Genomic DNA, 17,184 nt, shown 5'->3' with positions numbered 1-17,184 from the left:
ATATCTTCCAATGAAGATTTCTGTTCTGACTCAACTTTGATGGTCTCAGCCTGTTGCAACTCAACATTTTTCTTTAAGTCACCAAGTTGAGACTCTTTCGTACTTAATGCTTCCTGCAAGAAGGATTTGAAGCCATATTTGCAGTTCAGTATGGGTCAGATTTATTCTCATACTATTATTCAAGTCCCAAGCACATGGCAAGCAATATACTTTGCACTTGGGGGCTAATGTAGGTCATTTCAAATTATATTTTGACCCGGCTCAGCAATAAGCCGGCCCTTGGGGGCTACATTCTTTTATAGAGAGTACTCGCGTGACCCAAGTTATCTTTTCAAGATAACCCGACCCTTGGGGGCAACGCGCGGTTCTTTTAAGATGCATATTTTGAAGACCTGGCTCATCTCATTAATATAAGCTGGCCCTTGGGGGCTACGCGAGGTTCATTCAAAGTGGATATTCGAAGACCCGGCTCATCTTGTCAAGATAAGCCGGCCCTTGGGGGCTACATGAGTATGTATATATGCTAAGGCAGAAAAGGGTAAGCTCATACCTCATATTTCTGCTTCATCAAGTTCACTAAGCCGGCTTCTAAGTTGCAGCTTGTGTGAAGGTGGTTCAGATAACCCACGTGCAGCTCGCCCGTGCTAAAGTCCGCATAACTCTGCAAATCCATTTTAGCCTTCCCTTCTCCAATGAAGGTGTTTCTTCTTTAGCTGAGTGCTTGGAGAGCATTCTGGAGAGTTCGGGCGCCTTAAAAGATGTCCTGATAACAGCAATATCATCAACATTGTCATCAGCCGGGCTCTTGTCAGTTGATTTGGCGGGAGAGATAGGCTTAGGACTTGGTGGGTCATGGCTAGGCGCTGGGTTAACATCAGTGTTCATGGGCTCAAAAGCTGCAGCATCAGTTTCTGGAGCGGGTCATCTCGCTGGTTAATAGGATCTTCAGGGTTCTTGATTGGGACCTCTGGGGTCTCCAACACCTGCTTCTCCGGCTCGGAGACATCGTGGGCTTTGGAAGAGCCGCCCACTTTCTGTTTCTTGCCAATTTTTGCTTTGGCCCAGTGACAAGAGCAAAGAGCTTATGAGTATATGATAACAAGTCTTTCAATAAATGTAAGTACTTACCCCTGGAGAACAACGAAGGCAGGAAGCTGCATTCCAGTAGAGTCGCCGAATGATGTAGGTGTTCCCTGATAGTTGGAATCAGAGTTAAGAGGTTGCCGCACAAGACTGGCTAGTGGAAAAGATAAAGGTTGTTTATGATGCACCTCATTACGACGTTTCTGAGGAGCCAGAGTATGGGATAAGCCAGCTACGAGATCTTCAGAGCCGCCGCTCCGGGCCAGGCGCCTTGACTCATGCTGCCGCTTCTTGAAAAGAAAGTTGGGGTCCAAATAAGCAAGAGGATGAGAAAATCTTACTTTCCGGATGACCCGCCGTGTTTTCTTTCTGGGCAAGGGTTCTGAGTCGGAGGAGACAGTAATTACCTCTGCAGCATCGGCATGGCTCATTTCCACTTCATCCTGAGAGGAATCAACATCAATAAGTTGCATAAAAATAAGACCAAGGGAGTCAAGTTCTACCTCCGACTCATCCAGTTCGAGAAACTCGTCTACTGCTTGTTTCTTGTGTCGACCCGTGCCACGAGACGTCCCTGTTTTAGTCTTCTTACTGGGCGGGGTGGCTGTTAGCCTCTTCTTCCAGAAATAAGAGTCGTCCTATGTACATGCGTGAGCAATAGTTTGAAGGATATGAAGCACAAGAGATAGATAAACAAGATGAAGATTCACTCAAAATACTTACAGCAGGAGCCTGGTTAAGAGTGCAGAAAGGATTCAGTCCCACTTTGTTGCAGTTTTCCCCAAGCAATGTCTTAACTGTGTCATTGATCTCTTTCTCAGTCAGGCGTGTTTGATTGTAACGCTGTGGGTCCTTCGTATCACCAGTATATTGGCACATTAAGCCTTTGCGCCAGCTCAGTGGTAAAATCCTCCATGCGACCCAACAGTGGGTCAGATCAACTCCAGTTAATCCGTTGGCTATTAAGGCCCTTATCTTTGAAAACGTGCGGGCATACCCGGCGCGTTCTGCGGCAGTCAATCGACCCGGAAGATCACTGTTGATGCTGAGCTGGTAGGGGTGATAACCCAGCAAGGGATTTTCTCCAGCTAGAGAGGTGTCTATGCAATAAAACCAGGTATAGTTCCAGTCTTTAGGGTGGCTTGGTAGTGCAGCTGAGGGAAAGGTTACATCTCTCTGCCTTTGGATAGAAACACCTCCAAGTTCAATACTGGGCCCATCTATCATTTCAGTTTGGCAGTTGATGTAAAAGAAATCCTTGAAGAGATCAACAGCGGGCTCTTCTTGAAGGTACACCTCACAGAATACATGAAAGTGGCATAGGTTAGAGACGGAGTTGGGACCGATGTCTTGAGGATGAAGTTTGTAAAAATGCAGAGCATCCCAGAAGAATTTGGACCCAGGTGGTGAAAAGCCACAGAGGAGGTGATCCGAAAAAATAACAACTTCGCCTTCTCCGGGTTGAGGAGTAGTTTCAGGACCGGGAACCCGCCAGTGAATAACCTCTTTAGCTGGCAAAACCCCCATGTCCACATACTCGTTTAACGAGAGCTCAGAGATTCTGGAAGCAACCCAGTCGCAAGAAGTGTGAGTCTTAGTCATGGTTGGCTGGTTTAAAAATATGTGACCAAGGAATAAAGGTATGGTGGGTTTTAATTGCAATGGTGAGGCGCCCTAGCCATGGAGTGAAGTGACTATCAAGCCATGAGAATATGGCGGGTTAAGTTATGAAAGTATAAACCAGCAGCATGTTGGCGAGTTAATTGAAAGAAGAAGTTTTGGAATTCCTGGCGGGTTACAAGTTCACTATTAAGCTGCTCGAGAAGTGAAAGGTGGGTCAAGTATTTATGGATCCAAGATTATTGGATTTTGCTAAGTGTAGGGCAAACTTTTTTCACAGTTCACAGCTATATTTGCGGATCTACGAGTGGTGCAAAAAAGGAAAATAATTGCTAGACCTAAAAAAGGCAGTGACGGAAAAGCTAACAGATTATGTACTGATTCTAAAGAAGAAGGAATCTACACTAGATACAAGGTGAAGGCTAAACTGCTACCGCATTACTTCTATATCGGTTTCACATTGAAATACAAGACTGTTCGGAGATGAGATGAAGTTGGATGAGTTGTATGAACTCGAGTGCCCTAATGTGGATCTGAGAAAGGAGAAGAATGATACCGGACGGTATTGGTAAATAGGGGACGACCGCCGCTGGATTCTGGTCCCGACAGGTTGATGCAGCAGCCTTGACGGAGTGATCGGCGCGGTTCGGCTAGTGCGGCGGAGCTCCGGTCGTGGCTGATATCGCAAGGGGCCAGCTGAAACCGGCCGCGAGGACCTCGCACGCTGGACCGAGCTCCCGAATAGCTGCGAGGGCATCCATGAGGTCCAAGCCATTCAGTACTTTGTGAGCGGCTGCCGGGATGGCACCCTCCTCAGCCACAAGCTCCTACGCTCTGAGCCGACCACCATGGCCGCGCTCATGGTCATCGTGGACAAGTACACCAACGCCGACTCCGCCATGAAGATCTAGGTGGTGCTGGATGAAGCCGGCATGGCGATGCCGGCAACACCCCCAAGCCGGCTGGCGAGAGCAGCCACCAGCAGAACAACCAGCAGAACAACAAGCGCAAGGCCGATCAGCCCCGCGCTACAACAACCGCCTCATCGCGGCCGCCGAGCAGGCGCCCGGGGCCGAGCGAGCCTGCAAGCCAGCAAGACCCCATGGCAATCCGCCAGGAGCTTCGAGGAGATGCTCGACGCTCCCTCCAAGCACCACAGCAGCGTGAGGCCATCCACGCACACGCTCCGGCAATGCGCCATCACCAAGCGCATCATGAGGGGCGACATCCTATCGCCCCCCTCTCCGGCTCCGGGCGCGGCACAGCCGGCTCCGCCTCCACCACCCCCGCTCCCGGCAAATGGCGCGAGGCACGATGATGTTTTCCCCAACCAGAACGCGAGCTACACCATCTTCACCAGCCTCGGCGATGACAAGCGCAGCGAGCGCCTGCGTCGACACGAGGTGAACACTGTCGTCCCGGCCGTGCCAGAGTACATGCACTGGTCGGCCGTCATGCCAAACCCGGGTGGCTACGCTCTTGTCCTTGACACCACCATCTTCGCCAGGCGGACTTGCAAATTTTCACAGGTCCTCATCGATGGCGGCAGCAGCATCAACATCCTCTACCGCGACACCATGACCAAGCTCGGCCTCGAGGCCAAGGACCTGGAGCCATCCCGGATGGTGTTCGACGGCATCGTACCAGGTCTCTCCTGCTCTCCCATCGGCCAGATCCGGCTTGATGTACTGTTCTGCATGAGCGACCACTTTTGGCGCGAGCCCATCTGGTTGGAGGTGGTGGACATGTCCAGCGCATACCACGCGCTGCGGGGCCGGCCCGCTTACCAAGTTCATGGCCATTCCCCACTACGCCTACCTGAAGATGAAGATGTCGGGTCCCAAGGGCCTCATCAACATCATCTACTACTACCAGAAGTCCCTAGAGTGCGCTCTAGCCGGTGCCAAGTTGGCCGAGTCGCTGGTCATAGACGAGGAGCGGCGCCAACTCGACCGAATCGTTGCACTAGCCAACGAGACGTCGGCTGTGCCGGCTTCAGCCATGGAGTCGGCTGGCGAGGCCTCGTTTCAGCCATCCAAGGAGACCAAGAAGGTCAAGTTGAACCCAGAAGAACCAAGCTGCAGCAAGTAGGTCGTCGGGGGCGCCCGCCTCGACAGCAAATAGGAAGGCGAGCTCGTCGACTTCCTCCGTGTGAATCGGGATATATTTGCATGGATCCCAAAGGAGATGACGGGAATTCCGAGGGAGTACGCCGAGCACAAACTCCACGTCTGCAAGGATGCCAAGCCTGTCCGTCAACCCTTGCATCGCTTTTCAGAAGCGAAGAGCAGAACCATCGGTGAAGAGGTCGCCAAGCTACTCGCAGCCGGCTTCATCATGGAAGTGTTTCACCTCGAGTGGCTGGCCAACCCGATCCTCGTACAGAAGAAGAAGAACACATGGCGCATGTGCATGGACTACACCAGCTTGAACAAGGCCTGCCCCAAGGATCCTTTCGCTCTCCCGTGGATAGATCAAGTAATCAACTCTGCCGCCGGCTGTGAGCTCTTGTCCTTCCTGGATGCTTACTCCGGCTATCATCAGATCAAGCTGGACCCTGTCGACGCCCTGAAGACATCCTTCATCACGCCCTTCGGGGCATACTGCTACATCACCATGTCGTTCGGCTTGTAGAATGCCGACACCACCTTCCAGCGCTGCATGCAAAAATGCCCGCTGACGCAACTCGGCCGCAACATCCACGTCCACGTGGACGACATTGTGGTGAAGACCAAGCAGCACCTCATGCTCCATGACGACCTGAAGGAGACCTTTGCCAATCTGTGTGAGTGCCAGATCAAGCTCAACCCAGAGCAGTGCGTCTTCGGCATTCTAGTCGGGAAGCTGCTCAGTTTCCTCGTCTCGAAGCCCGGCATTGAGGCGAACCCAGAGAAGATCAAGGCCATCGAGCACATGCGCAAGCCAACCCAGCTGCGAGATGTCCAGAAGTTCACCGGCTGCTTGGCCTCGGCCAGCCACTTTCTCAGCCGGCTGGGCGAGAGGGCCTTGCCCCTATATCAGCTGATGAAGAAAACATCACCGTTCGAGTGGAACGACCAGGCAGATGAAGAGTTCCGGGATCTCAAGCACATGCTCTCCACCGCACCCGTCCTGGCCTCACCGGCTGACAAGGAGCCGTTGTTTCTATACATTGCCGCCCCCTCGCGGTCGGTCAACACGGTGCTAGTGGTCGAGCGACCAGAGAAGGGCAAGATCCAGTCTGTCTAGCGCCCGGTCTACTACCTGAGCGAGGTGCTTTCCGCCTCCGAGCAGAACTACCCGCACTACCAGAAGATGTGTTATGGCATGTATTTTACCGCCAAGAAGCTGAAGCAGTACTTCCAAGAGCATGTCATCACTGTGGTCAGCACGACCCCCATCGGCGAGATCATGAGCTGCCGGGATGCCTCTGGCCGGGTTGCCAAGTGGGCCATCAAGCTGGCCAGTGCTACCCCTTGAGCATGCGTCGGTTTTCCCTTGAAGAGGAAAGGGTGATGCAGCAAAGTAGCATAAGTATTTCCCTCAGTTTTTGAGAACCAAGGTATCAATCCAGTAGGAGACCACACGCAAGTCCCTCGTACCTGCACAAACAAATAAGAACCTTGCAACCAACGCGATAAAGGGGTTGTCAATCCCTTCACGGCCACTTGCAAAAGTGAGATCTGATAAAGATAATAAGATAAATATTTTTGGTATTTTTGTGGTATAGATAAAGATTGCAAGATAAATAGTAAACTAGAATTGTAGATTGAAAACTTATATGATGTAAAGTAGACCCGGGGGCCATAGTTTTCACAAGTGGCTTCTCTCAAGATAGCATGTATTACGGTGGGTGAACAAATTACTGCCGAGCAACTGATAGAATAGTGCATAGTTATGATGATATCTAAGGCAATGATCATGAATATAGGCATCACGTCCGTGTCAAGTAGACCGAAACGATTCTGCATCTACTACTATTACTCCACACGTCAACCGCTATCCAGCATGCATCTAGAGTATTAAGTTCATAAGAACGGAGTAACGCATTAGGCAAGAAGACATGATGTAGAGGGATAAACTCATCTTTTTATCCTCGATGGCAACAATACAATACGTGCCATGCTGCCCCTACTGTCACTGGGAAAGGACACCGCAAGATTGAACCCAAAGCTAAGCACTTCTCCCATTGCAAGAAAAATCAATCTAGTAGGCCAAACTAAACCGATAATTCGAAGAGAGTTGCAAAGATATCAAATCATGCATATAAGAATTCAGAGAAGAATCAAATAATATTCATATATAATCAAGTTCATAAACCCACAATTCTTCGGATCTCGGCGAACACACTGCAAAAAGAGTTACATCGAATAGATCTCCAAGAGAATCGAGAAGAAATTTGTATTGAGATCCAAAGAGAGAGAAGAAGCCATCTAGCTAATAACTATGAACCCGAAGGTCTGTGGTAAACTATTCACGCATCATCGGAGAGGCCATGGTGTTGATGTAGAAGCCCTCCGTGATCGATTCCCCCTCCGGCAGAGCGCCGGAAAAGGCCCCAAGATGGGATCTCACGGGTACAGAAGGTTGCGGCAGTGGAAATAGGGTTTCGTGGTGCTCCTGGATGTTTTCAGGGTCTATGAGTATATATAGGCGAAAGAAGTAGGTCGGTGGAGCCACGAGGGACCCATGACGGTGGGGGCGCGCCCTCCTACCTCGTGGCCGCCTCATTGCTTCCTTGACGTCCACTCCAAGTCTCCTGGATTGCGTTTGTTCCAAAAACGATCCTCGCGAAGGTTTCATTCCGTTTGGATTCCGTTTGATATTCCTTTTCTGCGAAACACTAAAATAGGCAAAAAAACAGCAATTCGCACTGGGCTTTCGGTTAATAGGTTAGTCCCAAAAATAATATAAAAGTGCATAATAAAGCCCATTAAACATCCAAAACAGATAATATAATAGCATGGAACAATCAAAAATTATAGATACGTTGCAGACGTATCAAGCATCCCCAAGCTTAATTCCTGCTCGTCCTCGAGTAGGTAAATGATAAAAACAAAATTTTTGATGTGGAATGCTACCTAACATAATTTTCAATTTAATTCTCTTTATTGTGGCATGAATATCAGATCCAAAAGGTTCAAGATAAATGTTCAATATTGACATAAAAATAGTAATACTTCAAGCATACTAGCCAAGCAATTATGTCTTATCAAATAACATAGCCAAAGAAAGCTCATCCCTACAAAATCATATAGTTTGGCCATGCTTCATTTTCGTCCCACAAAATGCTCCCATTATGCATAACCCCGATGACAAGCTGAGCAATTGGTTCATAATTTTTAACGCGCTTCAGCCTTTTCAACCCTTACGCAATACATGAGCGCAAGCCATGGATATATCACTATAGGTGGAATAGCATATGATGATGGGGGTTATGAGAGAAGACAAAAAAGGAGAAAGTCTCACATTGACGCGGCTAATCAACGGGATATGGAGATGCCCATCAATTGATGTCAATGCGAGGAGTAGGGATTTCCATGCAACGGATGCACTAGAGCTATAAGTGTATGAAAGCTCAAACTGAAAACTAAGTGGGTGTGCATCCAACTTGCTTTCTCATGAAGACCTCGGGCATTTGAGGAAGCCCATCATTGGAATATACAAGCCAACTTCTATAATGAAAGATTCCCACTAGTATATGAAAGTGACAAAATAAGAAACTCTCTATCATGAAGATCATGGTGCTATTTTGAAGCACAAGTGTGGAAAAAGGATAGTAACATTGTCCCTTCTCTCTTTTCTCTCATTTTTTGGGCTTATTTGGCCTCTTTTTTTATTTGGGCTTCTTTGGCCTCTTTTATTTTATTTTTATTTTTATAGTCTTTCCTCACATGGGACAATGCTCTAATAATGATGATCATCACACTTTTATTTACTCATAACTCAATGTTACAACTCGATACTAGAACAAAAATATGACTCTATGTGAATGCCTCCGGCGGTGTACCGGGATATGCGATGAACCAGGAGCGACATGTATGAAAGAATTATGAAAGTGGCCTTGCCACAAATACGATGTCAACTACATGATCATGCAAAGCAATATGACAATGATGGAGCGTGTCATAATAAACCGAACAGTGGAAAGTTGCATGGCAATATATCTCGGAATGGCTATGGAAATGCCATAATAGGTAGGTATGGTGGCTGTTTTGAGGAAGATATAAGGAGGCTTATGTGTGATAGAGCGTATCGTATCACGGGGTTTGGACGCACCGGCGAAGTTTGCACCAACTCTCAAGGTGAGAAAGGGCAATGCACGGTACCGTAGAGGCTATCAAATTGCGGAAAGGTAAGAGTGCGTATGATCCATGGACTCACATTAGTCATAAAGAAATCATATACTTATTGCAAAAGTTTATCAGCCCTCGAAGCAAAGTACTACTACGCATGCCCCTAGAGGTATAGATTGGTAGGAAAAGACCATCGCTCGTCCCCAACCACCACTCATAAGGAAAGCACTCAAACAACACCCCATGCTTCAATTTTGTCACACAACGTTTACCATACGTGCATGCTACGGGACTTGCCAACTTTAACACAAGTATTTCTCAATTTCACGATTACCCAACTAGCATGACTCTAATATTACCACCTTTATATCTCAAAACCATTATCAAGTATCAAATTTATCATAGCATTTTATGCACTCTATATGAAAGTTTTTATCATACCCATCTTGAATGCCTATCATATTAGGACTAATTTTATAGCCAAAGCAAATTACCATGCTGTTCTAAAAGACTCTCAAAATAATATAAGTGAAGCATGAGAGATCAATAATTTCTATAAAATATAACCACCACCATGCTCTAAAAAATATAAGTGAAGCACTAGAGCAAAATTATCTAGCTCAAAAGATATAAGTGAAGCACATAGAGTATTCTAATAAATTCCGATTCATGTGTGTCTCTCTCAAAAGGTTTGTACAGCGAGGATGATTGTGGTAAACTAAAAAGCAAAGACTCAAATCATACAAGACGCTCCAAGCAAAACACATATCATGTGGTGAATAGAAATATAGCCTCAAGTAAAGTTATCGATAGACAAAGACGAAAGAGGGGATGCCTTCCGGGGCATCCCCAAGCTTAGGCTTTTGGTTGTCCTTGAATTTTACCTTGGGGTGCCTTGGGAATCCCCAAGCTTAGGCTCTTGCCACTCCTTATTCCATAATCCATCAAATCTTTACCCAAAAAACTTGAAAACTTCACAACACAAAACTCAACAGAAAATCTCATGAGCTCCGTTAGTATAAGAAAACAAACCACCACCTTAAGGTATTGTAATGAACTCATTCTTTATTTATATTGGTGTTAAACCTACTGTATTCCAACTTCTCTATGGTTCATACCCCCCGATACTAGCCATAGATTCATCAAAATAAGCAAACAACACACGAAAAACAGAATCTGTCAAAAACAGAACAGTCTGTAGTAATCTGTATCAAACGCAAACTTATGCAACTCCAAAAATTCTGCCAAAATAGGACGACCTATATAATTTTATTATTGATCTACTGCAATTGGAATCAGTATTTTATCACTTTCTGGTGATTTTAACAATTGTTTTTGTGAGCAGAAAGTTTCTGTCTTTTTCAGCAAGATCAAATAATTATCACCCAAGAAGATCCTATAGGCTTTACTTGGCACAAACACTAATTAAAACATAAAACCACATCTAACCATAGGGTATATGAATTATTTATTACTAAACAGGAACAAAATCAAGGAACAAAAATAAAATTGGGTTGCCTCCCAACAAGCGCTATCGTTTAACGCCCCTAGCTAGGCATTAATAATTTTAATGATGCTCACATCAAAGACAAGAATTAAAGCACAAAGAGAGAATCATAGAACACGTGATAAACACATCTAAGTCTAACATACTTCCTATGCATAGGCATCTTATAGGCAAATACATTATTAATACAAGCAAAAACTAGCATATGCAAGAAAGAAGTGAGAAACAATAACAATCTCAACATAACGAGAGGTAATTTAGTAACATGAAAATTTCTACAACCATATTTTCCTCTCTCATAATAATTGCATGTGGGATCATATTCAAATTCAACAATATAGCTATCACAAAACATATTCTTAACATGATCCACATGTATGCAAAGTTCACACTCTTCCAAAATAGTGGGATTAACATAAATTAAAGTCATGACCTCTCCAAACCCACTTTTATCAAAAAAATTCATAAGATTGAACATTCTCCAAATATGTGGGATCTAAAGTTGACACTCTTCCAAACCCACTTTCAATAATATTGCAAACACTATTATCAATCTCATATTTATCATGGGGCTTAAATAAATTTTCAAGATCAAAAGAAGAATCACCCCAATCATGATCATTGCAACAAATAGTAGTCATAGAAAAACTAGCATCCCCAAGCTTGGGGTTTTGCATATCATTAACACAATTGACATCAATAGAATTTATAATAACATCATTGCAATCATGCTTTTCATCAAAGGAACTATCAAGTATGGGCGCAATAGCAACGATCTCATGTTCAACATAAGGAACTATAGCAAATTCGTCTTCAAAAATATTGGCATCATGGCCACAAGAATAGCAAGCATCATGTTCACCAAGGGAAATTTCAATCAAATCACCGGAATCGTCATTATCTATAGATTCATGCATATCATTATTTTCTTCCAAAGCAACGGTCATTCCCTCAGTAAATTCTTTGACATAGACATTATGAGCATAGTTTTCATAGCAATATTTAAGTATGTCCGAATTTTCAATCAAAGAAGCAACTTCATGAGCACCCTTAAAAATGACAAATTCCTCAATTTGTTCGATATCATAGTAACTATAAACACCCTTTTCATAAGAAGATAAGATTTCATTATAATTAAACTCACATAGGTAGGGAAGGTGTTTTTTAGGGTTCTTAGAGCAACAAGTAAAATCATAAATTTCACAAAGATTCCAAGCATATCATAGCAAACTATTTATTTGATACCATAAGAGCTTCGCCTTTTCAGACAAACGATGACGCACAAAATGAGCATGCTCATCTAAAGATTTTCCCTCAACTAAACTAGTTGGGGTTTCAGCACGAGCACATATAGATTGAAGATGATCCAAGTAGAACACTTTAAGTGGATCCATGTCAATAGATTCTTAGCAAGCAAATAGAAGGCACATGGAAACACAAACAAAAAGACATACGGGAAGAAGGCGAAGAAAAGGCAAAGGTGAAGTGCGGGAGAGGAAAACGAGAGGCAAATGGTAAATAATGTAATGTGAGGGATAAGAGTTTGTGATGGGTACTTGGTATGTCTTGACTTGTGCGTAGATCTCCCCGGCAACGGCGCCAGAAATCACACGTTGGCGGGAGATCAAATCTTGACTTGACTTGGCGTAAACCACCCCGGCAACGGCACCAGAAATCCTTCTTGCTACCTCTTGAGCATGCGTTGGTTTTCCCTTGAAGAGGAAAGGGTGATGCAGCAAAGTAGCGTAAGTATTTCCCTCAGTTTTTGAGAACCAAGGTATCAATCCTGTAGGAGACTACACGCAAGTCCCTCGTACCTGCACAAACAAATAAGAACCTTGCAACCAACGCGATAAAGGGGTTGTCAATCCCTTCACGGCCACTTGCAAAAGTGAGATCTGATAAAGATAATAAGATAAATATTTTGGTATTTTTGAGGTATAGATAAAGATAGCAAGATAAATAGTAAACTAGAATTGTAGATTGAAAACCTATATGATGTAAAGTAGACCCGGGGGGCATAGGTTTCACTAGTGGCTTCTCTCAAGATAGCATCTATTACGGTGGGTGAACAAATTACTGCCGAGCAATTGATAGAATAGTGCATATTTATGATGATATCTAAGGCAAAGATCATGAATATAGGCATCACGTTCGTGTCAAGTAGACCGAAACGATTCTGCATCTACTACTATTACTCCACAAATTGACCGCTATCCGGCATGCATCTAGAGTATTAAGTTTATAAGAACGGAGTAACGCATTAGGCAAGATGACATGATGTAGAGGGATAAACTCAAGCAATATGATATAAACCCCATATTTTTATCCTCGATGGCAACAATACAATATCTGCCTTGCTGCCCCTGCCGTCACTGGGAAAGGACACCGCAAGATTGAACCCAAAGCTAAGCACTTCTCCCATTGCAAGAAAGATCAATCTAGTAGGCCAAACTAAACCGATAATTTGAAGAGACTTGCAAAGATATAGAATCATGCATATAAGAATTCAGAGAAGGATCAAATAATATTCATAGATAATCGAGTTCATAAACCCACAATTCATCGGATCTCGGCAAACACACCGCAAAAAGAGTTACATTGAATAGATCTCCAAGAGAATCGAGGAGAACTTTGTATTGAGATCCAAAGAGAGAGAAGAAGCCATCTAGCTAATAACTATGGACCCGAAGGTCTGTGGTAAACTACTCACGCATCATCGGAGAGGCCATGGTGTTGATGTAGAAGCCCTCCATGATCAATTCCCCCTCCGGCAGAGTGCCGGAAAAGGCCCCAAGATGGGATCTCACTAGTACAGAAGGTTGCGGCGGTGGAAATAGGGTTTCGTGGTGCTCCTGGATGTTTTCAGGGTATATGAGTATATATAGGCGAAAGAAGTAGGTCGGTGGAGCCAGAAGGGGCCCACGAGGGTGGGGGCGCGCCCTCCTACCTCGTGGCCGCCTCATTGCTTCCTTGACATCCACTCCAAGTCTCCTGGATTGCGTTTGTTCCAAAAACGATCCTCGCGAAGGTTTTATTCCGTTTAGATTCTGTTTGATATTCCTTTTCTGTGAAACACTAAAATAGGCAAAAAACAGCAATTTGCACTGGGCTTTTGGTTAATAGCTTAGTCCCAAAAATAATATAAAAGTGCATAATAAAGTCCATTAAACATCCAAAACTGATAATATAATAGCATGGAACAATAAAAAATTATAGATATGTTGGAGACGTATCGGCCAGCCACACCATCCTCTACGAGCCCCGCACCACGATCAAGTTCCAAGCCCTGTTCGACTTCCTCGTTGACTGGTCAGAGACCAGTACCTGCCGCCGCCGCCGGATTCCACGCATTGGCGCATGCACTTTGACGGCTCCAAGATGCGCTCCGGCCTGGGAGTCGGAATCGTGTTCTCTTCCCCAAGGGAGACCGGCTATGATACGCGCTCCAGATCCACTTCGCTACCTCCAACAATGTCGCCGAGTATGAAGCCCTTGTGCACGGCCTCTGGCTTGCCAAGGAACTCAGCGTCCGGCGCATTCTATGCTATGGTGACTCAGATCTGGTGGTGCAGCAGTGTTCCAGTGAGTGGGACGTCCGGGATGCCAACATGGCCAGCTATCGTTTCCTAGTCCAGCAACTCTCCGGCACCTTTGACGGCTACGAGTTCCTTCATGCCCCGCGCACAGAAAACGAAGCCGCCGACACGCTAGCCAAGATTGGCTCATCCCCGCAGGTCATACCACCTGGTGTCTCCCTCGAGCACTTGCGCAAGCCGTCCGTCAAGCCGTCTCCGGATTCCGAGTCCATCTTCATCCCAGACGACCCTGCGGCACCCCTTCCCAACCCGGACCTGGGGGCTGCTGTCCAAGCTCGGGGGCTGCTGTCCCCAACCCGGTCCCGGGAGTTGAGGAACCCGGCCCGGGGACTGCTGAACCCAGCCCGAGGGCTGCTGTACCCGGCCGAGGGTTGCCGTGCCCAACCCGGCCACCACCGTCCCTAACCCGGGGGCTGCCGCCCCAGAACCCGCCTTGGTGGACGTCTTCGCCGTGGTGACGGCTCCGTCATGGGCCCAGGTTATCCCGGCCTTCCTAGAGAACAGAGCGCTCCCCATGGTCGAGACTGAGGCCCGGCAAGTGCAACGCTAGGCATCCGCCTACAGCATCATCAACAACGAGCTCGTCATGCGCAGCGCGACACGCGTGTTCCAGCGCTGCGTCGAGCAAGACAAGGGCATAGAGATCCTCCTCGACATACACCAGGGCGAGTGCGGGTACCACGCCACCTCCAGGTCCTTGGTGGCCAAGGCTTTTCGCCATGGTTTCTACTGGCCCACGGCCCTCAAAGACGCCGAGTAGCTCGTTCTCAAGTGTGAAGGTTGCCAACACTTCAGCAAGCGCGGACACTAGCCGGTGTCGGCCCTGCAAACCATCCCGATCACCTGGCCCTTTGCGGTCTGGGGGCTCGACATGGTAGGCCCCTTCAAGACCGCTCGAGGCGGCATGACGCACTTGCTGGTGGCGGTCGACAAGTTCACCAAGTGGATCGAGGCGCGGCCGATCAAGAAGCTGGACGAGCCAACAGCCGTCCGGTTCATCAAAGACATCGCGGTGCGCTATGGCGTCCTGCACAGCATCATCATGGACAACGGCACCAACTTTGCCAAGGGCGCCCTGGCACAATACTGCTCTGTCTCCGGCATCCGGCTTGACCTGGCCTCTGTGGCCCATCCTCAGTCCAACTGCCAGGTCGAGCGGGCCAACGGCCTCATCCTATCCGGCATCAAGCCACGGCTCGTCGAGCCCCTCATCCGTTCATCCGGCAGCTGGCTCGATGAGCTACCGGCCGTCCTCTGGAGTCTCCGGACAATGCCAAACCGGTCGACTAGGTTCACCCAATTCTACCTCGTCTACAGAGCAGAAGCCGTCATTCCGACCAACATCGAGTTCGACTCCCCGCGAGTTGCAATGTACATAGAAGCACAAGCCAAGGAAGCCTGTGAAGACGGTGTCGACCTACTCGAAGAAGCACACCTTTTGGCCCTTAGCCGATCCGCCATCTATCAGCAAGGCCTGAGGCATTACCACAGCAAAAAGATCAAGCCCCTCGCATTCCGCAGGGGACCTCGTCCTCCGGCTTGTCCAGTAGCAAGCCTGCCAGCACAAGTTGGCCTCCCCATGGGAGGGCCCTTCATCGTCAGCAAAGCCTTGTGTGAATGCAACGCCTACTACCTCATCGACGCCCGCAAGCTGAAAAGGCGCAAGAGAGATACCGCCGACAAAGAGACAAGCCGGCCCTGGAATGCAGAGCTCCTCCGCCCATTTTACAGTTAACTGTATGCTCACGTATGTATCGTTGCCCTTTGTAATTCTATGAAAGACAATGGGACCCCCGAATGACACTCGGGGCCTACCTTTTCCTATCAAGCTATTTTGTTTTACACACCCTTGTAAATTTTCTTAAACCTCCACCGCCAGGTTGGTACGACCAACCCGGGGGCTCGGGGCTGGCTGTGTTGGCCACAACCCGCCGTCCTCCTTAGCACATCCCAGCGCGTCGGGTAGCCAAGGTCCTCCACTTCGCCCTACGTCACAGTCCGGCTTCGGCTATTGTCCGGAAAGAACTATGGGACAAAGCACCTACATGCCGCGAAACACCAAGTTGGATTTGCCAAATTGGCCAACCCGGCTTCACCACTAAGTTGCCAACACGGCCCAGTGGGTGTTTCGCTCGCTCTCAATGTTTGAAAGGCCTAAGTAATCTCTCTCCAAGGACCGAACTCCTTGTCACAGACCGGATCCCGGCTATTCGACTCGTGGGGGGGGGGGGCAAAGAAAAAGCAAGCAAGGAAAAAGGCTTAGAGAACAAAGAGCAAAGGGCATAAACACTCGCAAAAATATTTATATCGTTGAAATATGGGCCCAAGGCCAGAGTTCATTACATTCACCAATACACCCTAGTGGGTGGGTGGACCTGCAACTTAACCAAAGTACGTAAAAAGATAAACAAGGCGGCTTCAGGCGATTCCCGCGCCGGGTTGCGCAGCTGCCGGCTCCTCCGCGGTGACCTCCGGGTTCACCGAGGCACTAGTATCACCCAACTTGGCCTCGTCTTCCGTGTAGGCGCCCATCTCCTCAAAGCTGGCTTTCGGGTCGTCGAGCAGCAAGCCGAAGTCATTAGGCGACACCACCACGCCGTCTTCAGTAAGCTCTACCTGGAACTCATCATGCAACACAAACAAGGCCAAGTAGCTGGCACGTGCGGCGATCCGGTCTGCCTCCGCCTGCAGTTGAGGCTCCGTGCCGGCTCGTTGGGCTGCCAGCTGGTCCAGATTCAGATCTGGGTACCAAGACATGACAAACCTCAGCGCCAGGTCAGCACCGGCATGGGCGGCAGAAACGCGCCACGCGTGAAGCTGTCGGGTGCAACGGCGCCAAGTTAGAGGGTCGTCGCATCCCCACGCCGGCTACGGACACCCGCACCATCTGCGTACCCACGACCTCCAGGCGGGCCTCGGCGGCGTGCATGATCTCCGGGAAACTCCATGCAACGTTCGGGTCAAGCTCGGCACCCGCGTTCGCCCGGGTCGACCGGTGAGCAAGCACGGCCTCGTCCGCCATCTCCTGCATCTCTGGGAAGTGCCCTGCCAAGAAGAAAAGCAAGACAGTTAGCAATGAAAAAACAAAGCCGGCTTCACA

The 17,184-nt window shown here is 47.7% G+C and overlaps 2 protein-coding genes across 2 annotated transcripts; both read left to right on the top strand.

Annotated features, from left to right (window-relative positions):
* Positions 1-14,096: 14,096 nt before the first annotated feature.
* LOC109775233 (uncharacterized) lies at positions 14,097-14,844 on the top strand. The gene is made up of 2 exons (XM_020333982.1): positions 14,097-14,383; positions 14,649-14,844. Exons 1-2 carry the CDS (start codon positions 14,097-14,099, stop codon positions 14,842-14,844), a joined length of 483 nt encoding a protein of 160 aa, XP_020189571.1.
* A 282-nt stretch (positions 14,845-15,126) lies between these two features.
* Positions 15,127-15,819, top strand: LOC141042972 (uncharacterized). The gene has a single exon (XM_073511886.1). It carries the CDS (start codon positions 15,127-15,129, stop codon positions 15,817-15,819), a length of 693 nt encoding a protein of 230 aa, XP_073367987.1.
* The last annotated feature ends 1,365 nt before the right edge of the window (positions 15,820-17,184 follow it).

This window comes from Aegilops tauschii, chromosome 3, assembly GCF_002575655.3.
Source record: "Aegilops tauschii subsp. strangulata cultivar AL8/78 chromosome 3, Aet v6.0, whole genome shotgun sequence".
Taxonomy (NCBI): domain Eukaryota; kingdom Viridiplantae; phylum Streptophyta; class Magnoliopsida; order Poales; family Poaceae; genus Aegilops; species Aegilops tauschii.
Note: the sequence above shows the minus strand (reverse complement) of the source record. Positions and strands in the feature narration are given on the sequence as shown.